This window comes from Musa acuminata, chromosome BXJ2-8 (assembly GCF_036884655.1).
Source record: "Musa acuminata AAA Group cultivar baxijiao chromosome BXJ2-8, Cavendish_Baxijiao_AAA, whole genome shotgun sequence".
Taxonomy (NCBI): Eukaryota; Viridiplantae; Streptophyta; class Magnoliopsida; order Zingiberales; family Musaceae; genus Musa; species Musa acuminata.
Window position 1 is genome coordinate 47,824,286 of NC_088345.1, and position 20,315 is coordinate 47,844,600.

General features: G+C 38.4%; 2 protein-coding genes and 1 long non-coding RNA gene across 4 annotated transcripts; 1 reads left to right on the forward strand and 2 right to left on the reverse strand.

The window, feature by feature from the left end:
• Window positions 1-118: 118 nt before the first annotated feature.
• LOC135585337 (putative inactive cadmium/zinc-transporting ATPase HMA3) lies at window positions 119-7,789 on the reverse strand. 2 transcript variants are annotated; one of them, XM_065122204.1, is made up of 12 exons: window positions 7,674-7,789; window positions 7,453-7,562; window positions 7,274-7,350; window positions 6,516-6,745; window positions 5,901-6,158; window positions 4,971-5,068; window positions 4,137-4,392; window positions 3,908-4,045; window positions 3,264-3,591; window positions 2,646-2,848; window positions 1,671-1,870; window positions 119-1,515 (listed from the first exon to the last, which is right to left on the reverse strand). In XM_065122204.1, exons 3-12 carry the CDS (start codon window positions 7,300-7,302, stop codon window positions 532-534), a joined length of 2,724 nt encoding a protein of 907 aa, XP_064978276.1. In that variant the 5' UTR covers window positions 7,303-7,350; window positions 7,453-7,562; window positions 7,674-7,789; the 3' UTR covers window positions 119-531. The 2 variants fall into 2 exon arrangements, with proteins under 2 accessions (XP_064978276.1, XP_064978275.1); XM_065122203.1 differs by having other exon boundaries at window positions 7,274-7,371.
• Window positions 1,890-9,449, forward strand: LOC135619833 (uncharacterized). Its single transcript, XR_010489501.1, has 7 exons — window positions 1,890-2,090; window positions 3,072-3,113; window positions 3,218-3,606; window positions 5,883-7,980; window positions 8,050-8,402; window positions 8,482-8,577; window positions 8,915-9,449. It is a non-coding gene; the product is annotated as an uncharacterized LOC135619833 (long non-coding RNA).
• Window positions 9,450-12,677: 3,228 nt separating this feature from the next.
• Window positions 12,678-19,734, reverse strand: LOC135619834 (eukaryotic initiation factor 4A-15). Its single transcript, XM_065122207.1, has 5 exons — window positions 19,573-19,734; window positions 16,692-16,761; window positions 16,433-16,539; window positions 15,903-16,333; window positions 12,678-13,510 (listed from the first exon to the last, which is right to left on the reverse strand). The coding sequence occupies exons 2-5, from the start codon at window positions 16,757-16,759 to the stop codon at window positions 12,875-12,877; spliced, it is 1,242 nt and encodes a 413-aa protein (XP_064978279.1). The 5' UTR covers window positions 16,760-16,761; window positions 19,573-19,734; the 3' UTR covers window positions 12,678-12,874.
• Between the last annotated feature and the right edge of the window lie 581 nt (window positions 19,735-20,315).

The window sequence follows — 20,315 nt, forward strand, 5'->3', positions numbered from 1 at the left end:
CAAATCATACACTAGTCAGAACAAACTTGAATGTTCTTGATCAATGAAATGCAAGCACCATAAGCTTTAGATCACAACAACAAAGTCTTGTGGTTCAAATTAGTAGCTAAGGCCATGAAGATTTCGAGTATATTCCAGAGTTGATCATCCATTTGAAGGTGAGTATCAATGCTACAATTCTTCACAAACAATGTTCAGTTCCATTCTCAACTCCACTCAGATCTGCAGTATTCATTGGTTGTATTCTTGGCTAATGATCTTTCAGTTCAGTTCCATTATCAGCTCTTCCAATCTTTCAATCAAGCTTTCCAGCATTTCCTATGCCTCAGTAGAAATGATCTTAGAGTCTGTTGTCAAAAAAAAATAAGCATGTTATCATGCTCCTATTCTTGAACAAGATGGCTAGGGTTCATGGCCAGTCTAGTAGATCTCACATGAAGAAGAAACCCACAAAATCAGATCTCCTCATCCTCTCCTTTGTCTTTTATTTTTTCTGATCTTTTTACTGGCCTAATCAGTGCTTTTCTTCTTCTACTCTGTTATGATTTCAGGCAATTGTACTCTCCCACTCGCACAGCAGCTATCTTTACTCCCACATGCCTTTGTGTAGGTCCTGCAGCATCCACCAAGTTCTCTCCTTTCTATTATCAACCCTTGTGAAGAGGAGCAGCCTTTCTGCATCCCACAGTCATTTCTGTTGCCCATGCAACATTCCTCAATCCTTTTCTTCTCTTTGTCATTACAATTGTTGGATGAACACTTTAGTGTTTGATTCTCACATGTCATGTTGCTATCAGGACCATCTTGCTGTTTCTGCAGGTCACCACTGTCATGCCTTGCATCAGTTATTGTGATCGAGTGTTCTTGGGATGAATTAGTTGGCTTTGTGGCCAGCTCCTGGCAACAGCGAGCATGAGCTGGTGATTCTTCCGGATGATCATGATTCATGCAATGGCTGTGCCTTCTTTCATCCATGGCCTTCCTGTGATCATGGCAACCATGGTTATCCTGGCATCCGCAGTGCTCTGCATGTTTGGGCTTCTCCATGTGTGCTTTGTGGGACGAGCCACAACATTTGTTCTTCGGAGATGTTTTGGTTTGCAGCAGCGTCATGCTATTTAAGATTACGAGCAAGCATGTACCAACGTCAGCAAGGACAGCCGCCCAAAGAAGTGGGCGACCGGCGAAGGCAATTGCCAGAATGGCAATTTTGGTCACCCCTGAGAAGATGATGTTCATGATGATCATCCGACGCGTCTTTCTTGCCAGCCTGATGGCTCTAGGGATCTTGCAGATGTCGTTCGACATGAGGGTTATGTGGCTAGTCTCCATTGCAACGGCAGAACCTGAAACCCCCATGGAGATCCCGACATCGGCCATGGCTAATGCAGGTGCGTCATTCATCCCATCTCCAACCATTGCTGTAGATCCTTCTCTGGACTTGAGCTTGCCAATTAACTGCACCTTATCTTCTGGTAGTAGCTCGGCATGGACTTCTTCCATGACATGATTTAGCTATTGTAGAAAGGGGGAAACGGTGTTAGATTATCCATGTTGGCCTATGACTTGAATTTTACATCATAAATGTTTGAAGAGGTTTAAAAATGATACCAAAACATATTTTCACATGATTTTTGAAAGAGGGAAGGAAGAGGTAACAATGTAAATACCTGTCTTTGTGCATGCAGTGATGCTTCCATGCTATCTCCAGTAAGCATTGCTGTTTTGATCCCTAATGACTTCAACTCCTTGATAGCTTCTGCAGCTCCTATTCGGCAGGTATCGGAAAGGGCATATGTTCCAACTGGTACCATATCCAAGAACACATATCCATAGGTGACACCTTCCTTCATGTCCTCCATGTTTGGAACTGAAAATTTCAGGACAAATTGTCATACAAAATTTTCAGAACTAATCATTTTGAAGATTTTGCTCTACTAAATTTGAGAAGTGCGTGCAGTCCTATTTATCTTGCCATTCCAAAAAGTAACCTGCTTTCAGTCATCGAACAGAATCCATTGCCATTAGCAAACTGGAATCAAACAAGTTATGCAGTCTCTTTTGTTAGAGAAAAAAGAATAACATGCTCGGTGAGATATATTCTCTAAATCTGGACTTTTATTCGTTTGCAGAAGTTTATGGACTTAAGAACTATTCGGCAACTTAAGTTTGTCTCATCCTAAGTTGTATTTGTTCTTTGAACAAGTGCTCGTGGTGTGATTCTTTAGTCATACAAGATCTAACAGAAGAACTAATCTAGGTATTCCAGTAGTCGCAAAATTACAGCCTAAGTGCACTAGATACTTTGTTTGACAAACTAGGACTAGATACTTTGACAAACTAGAACCATATGCGAAAATTTTACAGTTATATTTTACTTTTCTCTGAAACATTTTTGTTTTCTCATCGGCATTATTGTCCATCCTGTGTCCATCTTGAGTTGCAAGCTCGTTAGGACTTGTTTTTCTCCAACATATTCAATTTAGAAATCTTATTCTATCTTATAAGTTGCATTTGTAAGTTTGTCAAAACTTGAATTGCACTGCTAAAAAAGTTCCTGACGTTTAAGAAAACAAAAAAAATGGATATAGGTATGTGATGTTGATGTTTCAAGGAATTGAATGATTGAGAACAAATGATAGTACCTGTTTCACACAAAACCCTTGCTGCTATTCGTTTATTCCCAATATGAATGTCTCTTCCATCTACTTCTCCGTATATTCCCTCTCCAGGATAGATGTGGAATTCTTTAACACAGTCTGGTTTTGGTTCAATGGAATGTGACCGGGCATGTTCAACAAGTGCAGCTGCCATTGGATGGCTCGACTTACTCTCGATACTTGAAACCCTGAAAAGACGTCAGACTAGATCAAATTTGCAATATGTTGTGAATATTATGTCTCTATAGTCAAGTTAAAATCAAAAAATTACTTGTTGCAAAGAAGAAACTAAATTGACAGTGAACATGAAATGCATAACAAGCTTGTCAAATGAGCCTTTAATTTCAATTGTGTCACTGATTTATCTTTGATTACGTGAGCTTTTCTGATGCTGTTTTCTAATTTTCCCAGTTACATTTCTCAATGCTTGGAGTATTCTCCACAAAGTAATAAGTAAGAATAATGATCCTTTTTTCCTTGAACAATGAATTAACTAATTCTATTAGTTGTTTTCTTGTGTACCATCATTGATGTTTTCTTGACTTATGTGAACATAGGCCAACCATGATTGCTAGCAAAAATCCTACTTCTGCCTACACTCACCAGTAAAGAAGCATCTCCAGAGAAACCTTGCTGCTTATGGACTGGAACTCCACAACTTTAAACTCTCCTTTCGTTATCGTCCCGGTCTTGTCGAATGCCACTACTCTTATTTTGGCCAGGGCTTCAAGAACATCACCCCCTTTGATGAGGAGTCCTATCCTTGCTGCTTTTAGAAGTGCACAAAAAGTTGCAACAGGTGTGGACAGCACCAGTGCACAAGGGCATGCACTCACAAGAAGGACCAATGCCAACTGGAACCAGATTCTGGGATTGTTTACTCTCAATACCAGGGGAACTAACGCGACTCCTGCTGCTACGATTACGACAGCTGCATAGCAGACAGGTGAAGATGAGAAAGAATATCTTTGATGATTTATCCAAGCAATGCTAAGTTTTTGAAAACATCAAACTGATTGGTTTACATCTTATAAGAGATTTAAAGTCAAAGTCTTAGCAAAATTTTACTGGTAATTGCAGTAAGTTTTGGTCATAGCATCTCTGACTACATTTAACCATCTAATATTCGATACACTGATGCAGTAAATACATCTCATTTTAAGTTTATTACATGTATTATTAGTTGAAAGTATGATTTGTTTAGAAAAAAGAATATACCACTGAGAATCTGTTAGAGGCTCACTGACCTGGTGTGTAATACTTTGTGCAAGAGTCTATCAGTCTCTGTGTGTTTGACCTTCTATTTTGTGCTTCCTCCACCAACCTTTTCATTTTGGCCACAGCAGAGTTCTCTGATAGAGCAGTTGTTCTGAGACTGATATAACCTGCAATTCCTCTTAGAGATCATTATGGAATGTTGTTGAACTTCCCCAATGGAGCAGTGTTTCAGTTTAAGATCTTATGGGAGGATCATACCATCTATGTTGAGTGTGCCAGCCCAAACCAGAGAGTTAACTTGCTTGGTTACAGGCAAAGACTCTCCTGTAAGGCTTCTCTCATCAACTTCACTCTGCCCATCGACTACAATGCCATCAATAGGGATCACTTCTCCAGCTTTGACTTCAATGATGGTATTGATTTCGACATCTTCAATGTCCACAACTTGGCCTGTTTCAGCCAGAACAGCCTTCTGAGGAGCCATGCTCATCAGTGATGACATCCCGACAGTAGCCTGCAGGCTAGAATTTCTGACTCATTTTGAACTAGTATCATGCAGGGGATAGAAAGGTATGATCTTTTAGTTGTATGAGCTCTAATCAGTTATTCATTTATTAATTCACTGCACAGTTTCCAATATCCAAAATCTTAAAAGAGAGCTTAGATTATGTTCTGTGCAGCCATTATAGGCTGCAAAGGAATGAGTGGGTCAGACCTGAATGATCAGCTTCTGGTGATGGAAATATACTTTGTTATGAATTTGTAAATTTTTTAAATTGTGAATATCTAGGCCCAAATTAGAGATTTCATAGAACCTATGGGTACTTTGGGATAAATTGGTAAGTTCTGTGAACAACTGAGTTGATTCAGCTTCACAGAATTAGTTGGAGGACACTTGGGCTGATAAAAAACTCCTCAAACATTTGTCATTTATCTGTATAATAAGGTCATGACACTTTTGCTATAGGTATGCCAATTTGGTGTGGAACCTATCTGTTCAAATGATCCAACTTTTACTTTTAAGAGTAGTTCATCCATGGAAGCCTTCTTCTTAGTTGAAACTGTGCATCATGCAATCATGGGAGTAATAACCTTGTGGCTGGCCCTTGATTCCAACCATTCAGCAATCGTGAAGAGGAAAACAACAAACGCTGCTTCTGAATAGTCTCTGAGTGCAACTGCCCCACCAACTGTCAAAAGGCACCAACAGCAGGCCATTGTGGCCGTAAATACATTATTACTTCTTGTGAGTTGCATAACTTTTAACAAGAATGATGCAGATAAATATCAAATTCCAGATTAGAGGAGGAAAAAAGATGTACTGAACAGACCTTCCATCTTGAACATGGGGAACTTCACATGTGAAAGAGATGCTTGATCAAATCACACAAGAATAGCACACCAATGTTCTTTTTTCATATTGGATTAGGTTGGGATTATGCCTTATTTTATGAAATGAGAAGGCATTATCGAAAAACTAGTGTTTACAAAGACTATTGATAGGAAATTTTGTTGGAATGCCTTGTTCTACTACTAGGAGAAATTTCAAACTAGTTCCAGAGCTTTGTAGGTAGTGGAAGCACAAAGATGTTTGTATGATCAAGGGTTCTATGTGAGGGTTTGCATTCCATACTTTGCTGCAAAACTATATGCAAGCGTTCAACAGTAACTTATATCACATCTTCCAAACAAAAAGCTTTGATGGAAACTAGTTAGCTAGAATATTTATTTGAAGTTCTAACTGAATAATTAAAACCACAAAAAGTTTGCTCACTTTCTCTATGATTATTATATGATTGGACCATTTCATGAAGTGTATATACCATGCTGCAAGACATTCTATACTGAAACAAGGTTGGGTTAAATTTGATTGTTATCCTTCCTTCATTCTCAAAGTTTCTCAGTGTTTAAGTTTTCCTGCTTTAGCATTTCGCCAAGAAAAAACATTGGCCTGCCTTAAACTGTCAAATGTTCTTAAAATTTCTTATGTCTTCTCTTCCACAGAGAGAGGGATTGGTGTACCTGCAATTAGCAGAAGGATGTTGATGTCCAGCGTAAGCCTCCGAATGGCTGCAATGCCTCTCAGAATGATCGGATTTATGCCGACAAGAACTGCTGCTATCGCGAACCATCTGAGCGGATGGAAGAACCGCTTGAACAGTGAAACCACAAGTAGCACTCCACAAGCCAGTATGTAGGGGCTTGGCCATTTCTTGGTGATCTCCGCAGAGCCATATGCTTGAACTGTAGCTTCAAGCCTTGCCTGGTTTAATGCCTTGACTGATGAAGCAAAACAAGCCATCAGTTATGGTCCTGTTTTGGAGATGCAATTTTATGCAGAGCATGAAATGTTGTTGATTAAAGGTGCATAGAGATCAGCTTATGTGGTTCTGACTTCTGACAATAACTTTCAGAATTAAACTTGGGTCAGGTGGTAGGATTGTTGAAATCATAGTCAGTTTCCATAGAGCTGTTTTAGCATCATCATAACTGTGAGCCACAATTTGCAGGAGGAGGACGCTAGATCTCATGTCTCAATCAGTCAACTGAATGGTTTATAGTAGTATGGAATGTTAAGATGTTGATGTCATCAGAATGCAGAGATGAATTCATGCAGAGGCAATGGTTTAAACTTACGTATCTCATGCTGCGAAATGAGGAGGCTGTCATGGACTACTATGACTGTCTTTGAGGGAACGATCACGGAGACCTTCTGAACTCCACTCAAAGGCTTCAATATCTTCTCAATCAGGGGGACTTCAGACGAGCAGCAGAGGCCCAACACATCAAAGTAGCTCTTTTGATGCTTTGGTACCTTTCCTATCCTGTCCTTGCTTGGTTCTCCCATCCTTGGGGCCTCTCTTCGCCTGAAATGAAGTTGTACGTAGCATGAAACCCATGCAAATTGTGATCCAACAAAGAAAAGGTTCCTACAGATTTCAATGCATCTGGTCTGTGTTCCTTGCAAGCAGATGTCAGGGGTTCTCCTTGCTGCTTTTTCTCTCGAAAAAAGGAAAGAATGGTGATAGAACGTCGAAGATCAAGAGTACTCTCACCTCAACACTGGAGAGAGACTCTGTATCAGGGATTGATGAGGGCTTAGTGGAGGATGTATGAGTTAAAAGCCTCTGTGTATCATCAGCTGGGGAAGGACTTATCTCTTGTTCTTCATGTTGGGTCTGGTAAAGAATAAGAGTTGGCTTCCTGAATGCAGCATTCAGTGAGTGGCAGAAGCGGTGGTACTTGGCTTATATGAAGTGCCACAAGACAACAGGAACTGGGCAGGTGTCCATGACATCATTGGCAAAGTAGAGATCCTATCTCAACACATGAAAAAGAATTGTTTATCAAGAGAGAACAAGAAGGATGTGTGAAAAGAGTGACTGGGGGCTCACTGGACAGATTTAGCTTCCACATTACACATTCGGAACAAAAAGGCTGATCCTCCACACACTGTTTTGATGCAGGCAAACTGAACAAAGAAAAAAGAAATCTGAAGTTTTAGTGTGGAAATCTGCAACGCATGAGAAGTTGATTAGATGTGCATACACCAAGAGAAGTTTAAAGTAAATACCTCTCAAGCACTCAGGATCTCAGTGGCCAAAAAAGGATGGGGTTCCTCTTGCTGCAGGAGAGAAGAGGGTGGAGAGGCAATAAGTAAGCCACTGCCTTGGCTGGCTCTTCCTAGTGGCCATGCAAACAAGTAAAAAAGATCATCATTTGTTTACAGACTTCGTGATGACTGCCATATACAAAGTTCTCAGTGGACTACTGGTAGACACCCAAATCTAGTACCTTTTCCCCTTTCTTTAAGCAAATGGGAGCTCTGCATGCCTTTCTTTATGATTCCACCATTTGGACTGGACTGGTTGAGCTCCTTGTGGACTGGCATTCACCATTTAACTCATTCAGAGTTGCAATGACCGGTATCAGTTCTTATGTGATGAAAGCTGAATCATAAAATGCCCTTCAACTCAACTTTTGACAGCAATTTGCTTGTCTTGATAGACAGAGTCATCTATGTATCTTTACATGGCCAACCTCCACACTGGGTGTCAGTTGGTGTTACTGCTGCTGGTGCCATTGAACTTTGAACTCTTTGGTAACTTCCTTTTTCTTCTCCTCTAGGATTTATTTGAAGTCACATGAAGAACTCATATATTCTTGGCAGAGTGGCCCATGGTGTGAGAGAAGCCATGAGCTTGCTTCTGGTATCTCTTCTCATAAAGAAGACATGAGCTTTAGTCACCTGCAAGACTCATTCACCATTGGCCTTTGGTCGAGCAACAAGAGGCTGAGGCATAAGTCCCCAGGCAAAAGCCTACTAATCCATGTGCATGGCTGAAAGGTTTGCTTTAATGGGAAAAAGGTATGTTGGCATTTCATACAGGAATCTGTCGTGTTTTGGGAGTGTTCCAACACCACCTCCTATTGGCCATTCCACACCTGAAAGAGGGGGAAGACAACATACATGGAAAAGGAGGCAATAATGGAGAATCTGACTTGTCTTGAAACATGAAGAAAGTGGGATTTTTTTCTTCTTTTTTTTTTTTTTTTTGTCTGCTTGAAGGATGAAAGTGGCTTAATTATTATCATATTGCAGGAATGGAGATAAAATAGAAAACTAGTGCTTCTAGACTTAGCACTACATCAAGGCCAGCCAATGAGACGATAAGGGATATGCTTCATCATCGAAGTGGTAATTATTTTCTCACTTCCTTTCTTCTTTGTTTTTCTTTTATTATTTTTATTTACTTTCTCATTAAGTATCGACTTGATCGTCAAAGGAAAATCTTATCGAGTACATTTTCGACGATCCTCTTCTTTTATGTAGATCATTCATGCTCCTCATTTCTTGAACATCATTATTGCTCATTCTTACCTTCAAGTCAACGTTAAAAGAAAATTATGGTTTTGGTATGACTAGCGAATAATATCATAACACAATAGGGGATTAAAAAGGATCAATATACACAATCTTATCTTTACGAATCTTATCACGACGACGATAAGATTCACAATAGAAAGAAATTCAGGGAATTGATTGATTTGATCGAAGGATCGGAAGAGGCAGATTCCTCACTCAGTTTTTGATGAGGATGCCAGGAAGGATTGCACATCATCAGTGGGATGGACAGGTCAGATGATGGAATGGCATTCAGGTGAAGGGTGGAGTCTGACTACTGCACCATTCCTCCATGTCAACGCATTCATGCATTCATGTGGCGACTTTCTGCATGCAAACTGCATGCGTTTCCCGAAAAGTTACGTGAACTTTTTTAGGGCATCCCCGAAGCATCATAATGTCACTAAAAGCTTTGCATTTGTGCTGCCACTCTTTATGCCAGATTGTATGTGTATAGGTGGGTGTCTCTTCACAGAGATATCACGAACAAAGATCATCATATATTATTAATTATCAGGTAAATTATTGTTGTCTCATTTTTCTATTAGCGTCAGTTCTGCTCATGAGCGTAAATTATTGTTGTCTCATCTTTCTTTTGGAAGATGAAAAATCCAATGACCAAACTTTTTTTTATTTTTTATTTACTTTTAAATGTAAGCGGTGAAGGTCGGATTTGATATTAAAATCCTTATTAGCTATATCAATTTATATTTTCAAGAATTAGTTTATCGGATGAAAATTTGAGCCCTCGATCTTCAACGATTATCGTCAAATTAATATTTTAGATGAAAAATTTATCGGATAAGAATTTATTTAAACTCTCAACCCCATATTTCTGACTAATGTTTTATCGGATAATTTTTTATTTAATTTTATTATAAATAAATGAATCTAAAACATCACTGTATATATATTTTTTATTGTTATTGTAAGATTGGCTGCTTGTCTACCTGTCCTTCAGGTCTTCTCAGCTAACACCTGCACAATTATTGACACACACAGAGACACTGAATGGTCCAACAGAGAGAAACTTTGGCACAGAAAGTGGAGCTTCCATATCACAGAATCAACAATTAAATTGTGTAAAGCCAAGACATTAACTAGTGGAATCTAACATCATCTTCAGGATAACATATGCATATATGATCAAGCAATGTCTTGAATAAAAGAGAAACATAAGATCCAACCTAAAGACTGCCCAAAAGCTGGCACAAGGCACAAGGAATAGGGAAGAGAAATGGGTGGTGGGTACACAGATTAAAGAAGCATCAGCTGCAAGTGCACACAGTTCATGAGTTCATAGTATAGTAGATTTTATAGTCCTTTATACATGACATTGCAGGCAAATCTTTAGAGGCCCCATCTTTGAGACAAAGTGACGGTGGCAAGAGATTGGTGCAGGACAAAAGGACATGGTCCTTTACACCTCATGCTGATGCTGCAGGTGGTGGTGGTGGTGGTGGTGATGGTGGTATCACTCTGCAAGAATAAGAATATATTGTGCTTGGTGAGAGCTGCAGTGGATGCACTCTGCAATGTAGGTGGAGGACAATATAACAATTTTTAACTGTTAATTTGACATGAACACTGATGCCAGTCCAGCTGATTTGGATAAAACATTTTCTTAGGATTTTAAATTAAATCTTTAAATCTAAAAAGATTAAGTTGTGAGATTATCGATAAATATAAATTATTAGGTGATAACGACTGACATGAGGTAATTTATATGTTGGAATCGGTTCGTTTCGATATTGACAATCACCGATATATATCATGATGTATCACAATAAATCCGTATGCGTCGTGGCTATCGATCGAATCTCTCAACCTGACTTATCATGATTCGTTCACAAGATTGAATTGATAGTTGATTATCGTGATCGTCGTATTTCTCAATTTGATCGATCATAATTTGTTATCAAGATTGAATTGATAATTTACACAGCTCTCCCCGATATAAGAAAAATTCTATAAGTATGCAAAAAAAAAAACTCTTAAATTACAAATGTCACTCGATAAATTTAGCTTTGATGTTGACAATCACCGATATATATCATTATGTGTCATAATAAATCCATACGCATCGTGACTATCGATCATATCTCTCAACTTGACTTATCATGATTCGTTCACAAGATTGAATTGATAGTTGATTATCGTGATCGTCGTATTTCTCAATTTGATCGATCATAATTTGTTATCAAGATTAAATTGATAATTGACACGGCTCTCCCCGATACAAGAAAAATTCTATAAGTATGCAAAAAAAAAAAACTCTTAAATTACAAATACCACTCGATAAATTTAGCATCATAGAGCAAAATAAATATCCGAAACAATTTTTTTGGCAAGTCAAACATGCTAACTCCAAAGGAACCCAAGTCAACTTGAGGTTTCCTACAGCTATATGAGACATTGGACCAGGTTGGACCCATCTCGATGTCGCCTAAGAGGTAACCTAAAGTGACATTAACACTAAGATAATAATATTATTGCTTTGTTATTGTTCTCAATAAAATAAAATGGCATAAAATAATAGCTGAAACATCATGACTTGTTATTGTTATTATGATATAATAAGTAGCTACCTCCGACACATAGTAGACACTTCATCACAAACAAGTTAATCATCATTAACTCAATATAAAGGCAATAGAACAGATCAATCAGTGGTATTATGCATTGCATGATAGCCTGTGTGTGTGATGTGCATGTAATTTTTCCTCCCAATTCACTTTAGTTTTGAGTGTTGGGGGATATTTCATATGAAAAGGTCAGTAGGAGGAAAGGCCATACATAATACACTCATTAGTAGCATTCTGTCGGGAAGGGTCTATCGAAGACAGTTCATCTCTGTCGTGTGGACTTTTCTGCCATTAATTTTTATTCTTTTTGAGAACTACTATTCATCTTTTCTAAAGCAGTCAAATCTTTGTGGTCTTTCCCTCTCTTGGCGACCCAAAGCAGTGTTATTTGATTCCCATGTGTTTCCATTGGAGATGAGATGGTCCGAACAATGATTTGCTCTGAAAGGAATTATGGCTATGATCTTAATGGCATGGTTTCTTCTTAGACCTCCTCAGGTGCAACTATTAAGGATTGCAATCTCGTGCACTGGACACAACAATACTAGTCAAAACTGGTATATATTTGAGTCATATCGATGTATCGTGTGAACCGAATAAAAAAGAAAAAAGAAGAGAAAACGAACAAAAAAGAATAAGAAAGAGAAGACACAATACTAGTCAAAACTAATATATATGTGAGTCATACCGACGTATAGACAAATAAAACAAAGAGGAGAGTAGAAAGAAAAGTTGGAGAAAAAAAAAATTCGAGAGTAGAAAGAAAAGTTGGAGAAAAAAAAATTCGGGACATGGAGGGCTCTAGGAAGCACAAACCCTAAGATTGTGTTGAAAAAAAACAAAAAAACATATTGCGTTGAAAAAATGTCCAAAATAGGATCGATCGATTAAGATTGCGTTGAAAAAATAACATATAAATCGGAATATCCGAAATAGGAACGATCGATCGGGATGGAATCAAAACCATATCAAACCACCCACCAATATTGCCTTCCATGCAACATATATTGGCACATGCATAGATAAGAATTACATGGCTTCATATCAGTAAGAATCATTCTTGGAAGGCACCAACTTAGACCAGAAAAAAGCTATCACATTGCAGATGCTTAAGTAGCCTGACAAATACAGCTATTAGGAAGAAAGACAAGAATGTTATAACTCAAACCACATGGTTGACACACAAGACCTACTACATTTATCATAATCTTTATCAAAAACAGCATTACGCACACCGATATGATCGTGCATTAGTTCTTCATCCTTTTGTAAACATGAACCTTAGGCGAAAAATACCAAAGGTTTCAATTAAAGAAAAAAAATTCCATTTAACTTAAATCTCCAAAAGTCAACAGCTTCAAAATTAGGCATGACAGCATAACAATAAATTGTCTATCAAAGAAAACAGTCCAAGCTCACTGCTGAAAACAGATAAAAGTTTGATGCTGACTCAAAAAGAAAACAGACCTACAAAGCCATAAATATAAAGCATCACATAACACGCTTTAGATGAGATCAGCAACATTGGAAGGCAGCTCCTCTATCACGACATTGTAGAACTTCTGGATGTCAAAAAGCATCCTCTCGTCATCACGTGTGACAAAGTTGATTGCAACACCCTTTCTTCCAAACCGTCCACTTCGTCCAATACGGTGGAGGTAGTTCTCTGGCTGAGTTGGTAGATCATAATTTATGACCAGCGAGACCTGCTGGACATCAATACCACGAGCAAGAAGGTCGGTGGTGATGAGAACACGGGAGGAGCCTGAGCGGAATTCACGCATTATAATGTCCCTGGTGTTCTGGTCCATGTCACCATGAGTGGCTGAGACTGTGTGATCCCTGCTCCTCATCTTGTCGGTGAGCCAGTCCACCTTGCGTCGGGTATTGACAAAGATGACACTTTGAGTGATGGCCAAAGTCTCATAGAGATCACAGAGGGTATCAAGTTTCCACTCTTCCTTCTCAACATTCACATAGAATTGCTTGATACCTTCCAGAGTGAGTTCATCTCGCTTCACAAGGATCCTAACAGGCCTATTCATGAACTTCCTTGTGATCTCAAGGGCCTCAGGAGGCATCGTGGCAGAGAAGACCCCAACCTGAATTTTTGAAGGAAGTAGCTGGAAGATATCATAGATCTGAGAAAAAAAAAACACGTTGTCAAATTTTATGGAATTCCTCCAATCCATTTCAGTCAAGAGTTAATTACATGAATGGGAGATGATCACTGACGAATAAGCTAGAAACAACAATTTCAGTCACCGATCATATCATGGTCCAAAGTAGCATGCATATAAAGGAGCATTAAAACCAAGCACTCGCATTTAGCATCTTCAACAAAATAACCAACAGATTTTCCACAACAATGGAAAACAGCAAAGAGACCACAATGAACACAAATTTTTAACACTAAATTGTGTGTAGGTGTAAGGTAAGAAGTAGGTGATAAGACAAATTGCCTAAGACAAATTATTCAAAATTTTGAATTTTCTGCCGACAAAAAAGTGAAGTAGACAAAAACTCTAGTGGTGAAAAAAGGTCTTTGGCATGCATCTGTGACCTTTTGCAATTTTTTTACCATTTGTAGTATAAAACACTGGATCAAAATCAAGGATGATTTTGATGTCTGAGTTCGCAAAAGTAGAGACCATGGACAAACATGCTCTGAACTGTTAACATCTTTCAAAGATCAAGAATCTATGTAGGATTCAGAATCCAATGGCTGGTTAAGAACAGGCCCAATGCTCAAATAGTCGAATATAATCCAGTGTAGCCATCTTCCAGTCAGCTATCCATGACACATGTTTATGCAATAATTAATGCCAAAGAAGTTTAAGCCTCCATTCATCTAACAATCTTATAAAATTTTAGCCTATAAAAGCCATAACACACACACACATATATATAGCAGCGATTTCAATAGGCGATCGAACACTCGCCTAGGCGCTCGAGCGAGGCGACACGAGCGCCTCGCTTCCTGTCCAGGCACCTCGCTTCAAAGAGGCACCGCCTAGGCGCTCGCCCGAGCCCAGGCGTCGGGTGCTTCGGGCGAGCGCCCGGGTTAAACCAAGCAACCGAACCGGTGTTTTACGTTTGGTTCGGTCTCCGGTGCTTCAGTTGGTTCGATTGAACCAACTAAAGCACCGATATCAACCTCCGAACATCCCTCTCGTGACTACCCCAACCCTAACCCTGCTCGTGATTCTACCGCTGACATTTCCTCTCGACTGCCGCTGCCTCTCTCCGTTATCGTTGCATGTCTTCGTTGTCGCTGCCACTATCGCTGCTTGTCGTTGTTGTCACTGCTCGTCGTCGCTGCTGTCGTTGTCACTATCGCCGCTCCCACACCCGCTACCGCTATTGCTTCTCTCAGTCAGCAGCCTCAATCTTACTCTTACACCGCTGTCGCTGCTATCACTGCCACTACCTCTGTTGTTGCTACTTGCCACTATCGTCGCTCCCGCTGCCATTGCCGCTACTGTTACTCTTACTCCCTCTACTCACATCGACTCGATAATATATTAACAGTATACTGTTAACTATATACTAGTAACAATATTTTTTATTTATTAGATTAATAATATATTATTTTGATTTTAATACTACTATTTTTATTTATTTGAAATTATTGTTATTGTTTTGAATTTTGAGATTTTCTTTTATTGTGATTCTGTAAGATTTTTTAATTTAATATCATATTTTTATTTAAATAATTATATTTATTAATTAATTTATATATTTTTATATGTTAGCGTCTCATTTCGCTTGGGCGAGCGCCTAACGTCTCAGACATTTTTGCACTTTGGCGCCTAGCACTTTTTAAATCACTGATATATAGTGACATTTTGCTAGGTCCTCAACTTTTGAATTCAAGGATGAATTAATGAGCCACTACAGAATTACTAACAGATAAGAACATGATATGGGTATCCAATCACAAAATGAGTATCTTTCTACAAAGCTGCTGATGGCTTAAAGTTCTAAAAAAGGATCTGATTCTGTAGGAAGGCTAATACAAACAAGAAGATATTTAGTTGAAATAAAAGCAACAAGCAATAGCTGAGGATCCAATCTACACATATAAATCTAAAACATTCTAGAAAACATCGATCATCTGATGGTTCTAATCAGAAAGCTTTGGTGAAACTTCTAGTGCTACCCACAGAAAAAGACAACAATAGATCAAGATGAAACCTTTTAAGACAATCAGCTGTCAGCTTTTGAACGGATGTAATGGAAACATAAAAAGGTTTGTGCAGCAAAAGATAGTATGATCATTTAGGTTCCTAGACGAACAAAAAATGGATTTGTAGCAAAAATTCATTACTAATTTAGGCTGACCTAAGTGATCCGTAGTGGCAAGGAATAAACAATCCCAAAGAACATAGTCTCAGTATTCTAACCAAGATCATATAGACTAATGAAAATGCAAAGTATCACAAGAAAAACTACTGAAAAGAAAGATGAAGATTTGATATATGATAGAGATAAAAAGGCCAAAAGAACAGAGAGCAATGGCAATGACGGAACCTGGTCCTTGAAGCCACGTGAAAGCATTTCATCAGCCTCATCCAAAACAAACATTTTAATGTGGTCAGGGCGAAGCGATTGCCTCCTTAACATATCAAAGACACGACCTGGAGTACCAACCACAACATGGACCCCACTTGAAAGAATCCTTTGATCTTCACGGACACTAGTTCCTCCAACACAAGCATGAACTTTAACACCTAGATAGTCACCAAGTGCTCGCATGACCTTCTCAATTTGCTGCGCTAGTTCTCTAGTTGGAGCAAGAACCAAGGCCTGGCATTGGACCAAACCATAATCAAGCTGCTGCAAAATGCCTGAACAAAATGTTGCAGTTTTTCCTGTCCCTGACTGCGCTTGCTGAATAACATCTAGTCCCTTGCAGAAGGGTACTATTCCTCTCTGCTGAATCGCTGAGGGTTTCTCAAAGCCTACAAGGAGAAACATCAAGTGTCCAACCTAAATCCATGCATATTATATAAAAATACTGTAACAGAAATGAAAAATTAGTAGTTGTTATGCTGTCTAACCATAGGCATAAATGCCTCTTAAAAGATTTTCTTGAAGTCCCATATCATCAAAACTTTCATAAACCTCATCATATGAAGTGAAGAATTCCTGTCCATCTGCACTTAGCCTGTATCAACCATATGACATGAAACAACAAAAAAAAGTTCATTCATCAATGATAAAGAGAATTACAAAAAGATACAAAGGTTATTTACTGGAAACACATTCACAAAAATGATGAAAATGACAATAGCTAAGGAAAAGATTATAATGAATTACAGATCATTCATTTTAGTATCAAATTGACGAGCATCAAATTGTGATCCTTCTGGTGCCATTCCAGCCATGTCTGCAAAGGAAAGGACAAAAGATAATTCACCAAACTGATTACGAAATTGGAGAAAACTTAATCAATGTGCTATCAAAGTATTGGATGAACCAAGAACCAAAAACCAAACTACTTAATATGTATTATTAGAAAAGATTCAAACAAGGATTTAAACCTCTACCCAAAATCAGTTACAACAAACAATCTGACTAGTACAGTATTAGTGCACTAGGCAGTATATTGCCATACCGGCAATTATTATTGAAAAAATAGTAATAAAAAACTAATATGGACCACATCAAGATGTGGTCTGGTACAGGTCCTTAGTTGGACCTGTAAATACCAGTCTGTTTTGATTGGTACAACCAAGATTTCATTCCTTGGATTAAAAAACATAGAACACTTGAGAGTTGAGACAACAGAAGACCATCTGAAAATCAAGTAGGCATGAGATGTATGAGAGAAGGAGATCTGAATATACAAAATGAGCTACAATAACGAAAATTTAGAAAGCAAGATCCAAATATTGGGTTTTTCATTTTGGATGATATGAGTTGGACAAATACAGAAAAACAGGAAGAAAAATGAAGTGATGCTGGAGAGTTGTTTGGAAGATGAGTGGTTAACAAGAAAAGGGGCTAGAGGAGTAAAAGAAAAAGAAAAATAATTGCAGCAAGTTTGGAATAGAGATAGGACCTAATACAATTGTTTCACTAGGTGTGATAAACTATGGATAAAGAAAAAGGTCATGTAGGAAGATTAGTTGCCCTGATATGATTGATGAAATAAACGATCCATTAACTTGTTAACTTGATGCGCTTCCATCAGTGGTCCACAATGCTTAAGTCTGAGATAATAATATTATACCTACTCTAGGCCAGTAAACCATTTCAATTGGCCTCGTACATGCAACCCAGCATAGCAATGCCTCCACAGTCCGCATTATGATGTGTCTCTAGTCCCATCCATAGTTAGTCTTTTATCATTAAAATCCTTCGTCACATCATTAACATTGTCACAAGGTGCTCTGAATGCCTTCATCCAAGATGAAAGCATCAGGCGGCATAAAAGATGCGTTATTTGGTTATGGCACGTTTGGCATCAAACGCTTTAACACTTTGATGTTTACGTCTTCAGCGAATTATTGTTCATAAGGAGATACTTTCCAAGTTATGATGCATTGGGCGCTTCGGTGCTTATGTTTTAGGTGGACTTATTGCGCGTAAGGGGACATTTTGACCATTTCATCAACATGGGGAGCGGTAGCTTCAGATCCTTTGCGTTGGGGATGCATCAAACATAAGGACACCACATCTACCGCATTGGTTGGTTCTAAAACTTCTGACGTTTTTTTCTATCCAAGGTGGATGCATCATGTCAAAGGGAATGCCTAGACCATACAGCCTACGTCAAGTGCTTTGAATGTTTTTTTCTTAAGCGAATGCATCTTACAAAAGAGATCCTTCTATCTTGGATAGACGCATCGCACAAGAAGGATGCTTTGGTCGCATCAATCATGTTAGACACTTAGGAATTTTTTTTTTGTGTTCGACGGGTGCATTATGCACAAGGGACTCTAGCCACATCAATTGTGTTGAGTATGATCATCAAACTAATCTACCCTAAAAGCCATCTAGGTTCATAACACAAAACTACCCTAAAAGCCATCCAAGGTCAGATGAACCCACCATTTGATCAATCAATCATGCTTGTATTGTCCATTTCTTGTGGTTGTTTATGTAAGGTAGGATTTGTCTCCACGGACAAGTGCACTTTAAATTTAAGTAGGGTTGGATCACTGTCCTCCTAAGGATATTGCATCATTGGGTCGACCATTGGCATGACTAGCTTGGAGTTGGGTTCTCTACAGTTATGCCATTTGTGGGAGGAAGGGGATGATGATCTATATCATCTTCCTATGATACTTTCTCAAATTGCCCTCCTAATGTCAATTCTGGATGTCAGCTCTCCATGGTGAAATTGATCCAATTTAATCCATTTTCCAAGTATAGTGATGCCTTAAAGAGGGCAAGAAGTTCACCGTGAGCATATACAAATCAACAAATGGTCCAAGGCGAATTATTCTTAAGAGTCAAACCCAAAAAAAAAAAGGTTGGTACCCAAAGTTTGTCCTTACAAAACTATGCTGGAGGTACGTCCAATCAGAAACCTTTCATGGCTAAATAAGTATCCATTAGTTGCGAGCAAATGGAAGTCTTCGTTTATAAGATTCAGAACGTATTCATATTCGAAAGGACTTCCTTATGTACTGCTTATTCTGTAACCAATAGATGATTAAGCAATTTAATGAGGGAATATTTTCTTTATACGTTATGCAGATGTGATATATTCAGTTGATGCGTTATGATATCCTAATTGATCCACCTTCATATCAAGTTCAATTGGCCAAGAATAATGGTCATATCACCAAGGAAAAAAGGCGATTTAATGTCAGTTCGCTAATCTCGTCACCTAAAAGAAGTCATAAAATTCCATCTTTCAGATCTAAAACACGAGAGACATTACTACCAAAAGAGAAGCAAACCCCAGAGAAAAAACATCGATTCCAGCTAACCATATTCACGCAAATGAAACCCCAAAACATCAAGTAATTCCACCTTGATCTAACAAGAAGAATTCCAAGTATGCAAATAAGACATGGTACTTACTGCAATCTCATAGAGATAGATCCGAACCTGACACAGGTTAGCGTCCCAAATCCACACAGAGAAAAACAAAAATAAACACTTTTTACCAAATCAAACTAGACCAAGAAAGGCGACCCGATCTCAATAGCGGATATCAACAAATGCAAAGCAAGATCTAATCCACCTGGTCGCAAAATCGAGAAAGCAGCGAGACGGGATTTGATTCCAAGGAAGAGGCGCTCCGATCGGCAGATGAACCCGAGATTGAGCTCGGATCCAACGACGGCGGGCGCAGTCGCCACCCCCTTTTATAGGAGAAGACAGATCTCGGAGTGTGAGAGAGGAAGACGCGGAGTGGGGGCAGTGCCTCTTTAGGGTTTCCGTCGGACCACCCCGGAACAATTAAGCCGGTCCGGTCCGATCGAACCGGAGTTTGATTCGCTTGGTCCGGATGAATTGATGAGGTTTAGGGGGGTCTCACATTTCTCATACTAATAATATTTTTGGGATTTCTCCCAATAATTTATTAGACTCAAATAAACATAGTAGATTGACATTAATGTCTTCATCAAATTCACTTATCAAAATTAATACTTCAAAAACCAATAACAATAATAATTACTATCCTTTATAGTTTCTATATTAATTTTCTCATTATGTGTTATTAAATCCTTCCTCATTACATAATGATAGTGTATTATATATATCTTAATTATATTTTCTAAATAATCAGTATAAATTTCAAATTAATCATGATTCCTCAAATAAAATAATTTATCAACCATTTTTCTAAGCAAAATAAAAAAAAAATGGTACTAAAAGACTAACATCATGAGAAAAAAAAACATATAAAATAATGTTTCAGTCAACTTTCAATCATTAATCATCATAAACAAATCAATTATTTCACAACTCTTAATATCAAAA

What these genes read in the sequence shown, in the direction of transcription:
- LOC135585337 (XM_065122204.1), bottom strand. Translation starts at nt 7,302, where the DNA reads ATGTGTAATGTGGAAGCTAAATCTGTCCA. An exon ending in GTGGAAGCTAAATCTGTCCA is followed by an intron (nt 6,746 to 7,273) that starts GTGAGCCCCCAG and finishes ACTTCATTTCAG; the next exon opens with GCGAAGAGAGGCCCCAAGGA. An exon ending in AAGGGTTTTGTGTGAAACAG is followed by an intron (nt 1,871 to 2,645) that starts GTACTATCATTT and finishes TGAAATTTTCAG; the next exon opens with TTCCAAACATGGAGGACATG.
- LOC135619834 (XM_065122207.1), bottom strand. Translation starts at nt 16,759, where the DNA reads ATGGCTGGAATGGCACCAGAAGGATCACAATTTGATGCTCGTCAATTT. An exon ending in GATACTAAAATGAATGATCT is followed by an intron (nt 16,540 to 16,691) that starts GTAATTCATTAT and finishes TGGTTGATACAG; the next exon opens with GCTAAGTGCAGATGGACAGG. An exon ending in CACGTGGCTTCAAGGACCAG is followed by an intron (nt 13,511 to 15,902) that starts GTTCCGTCATTG and finishes TTTTTTTCTCAG; the next exon opens with ATCTATGATATCTTCCAGCT.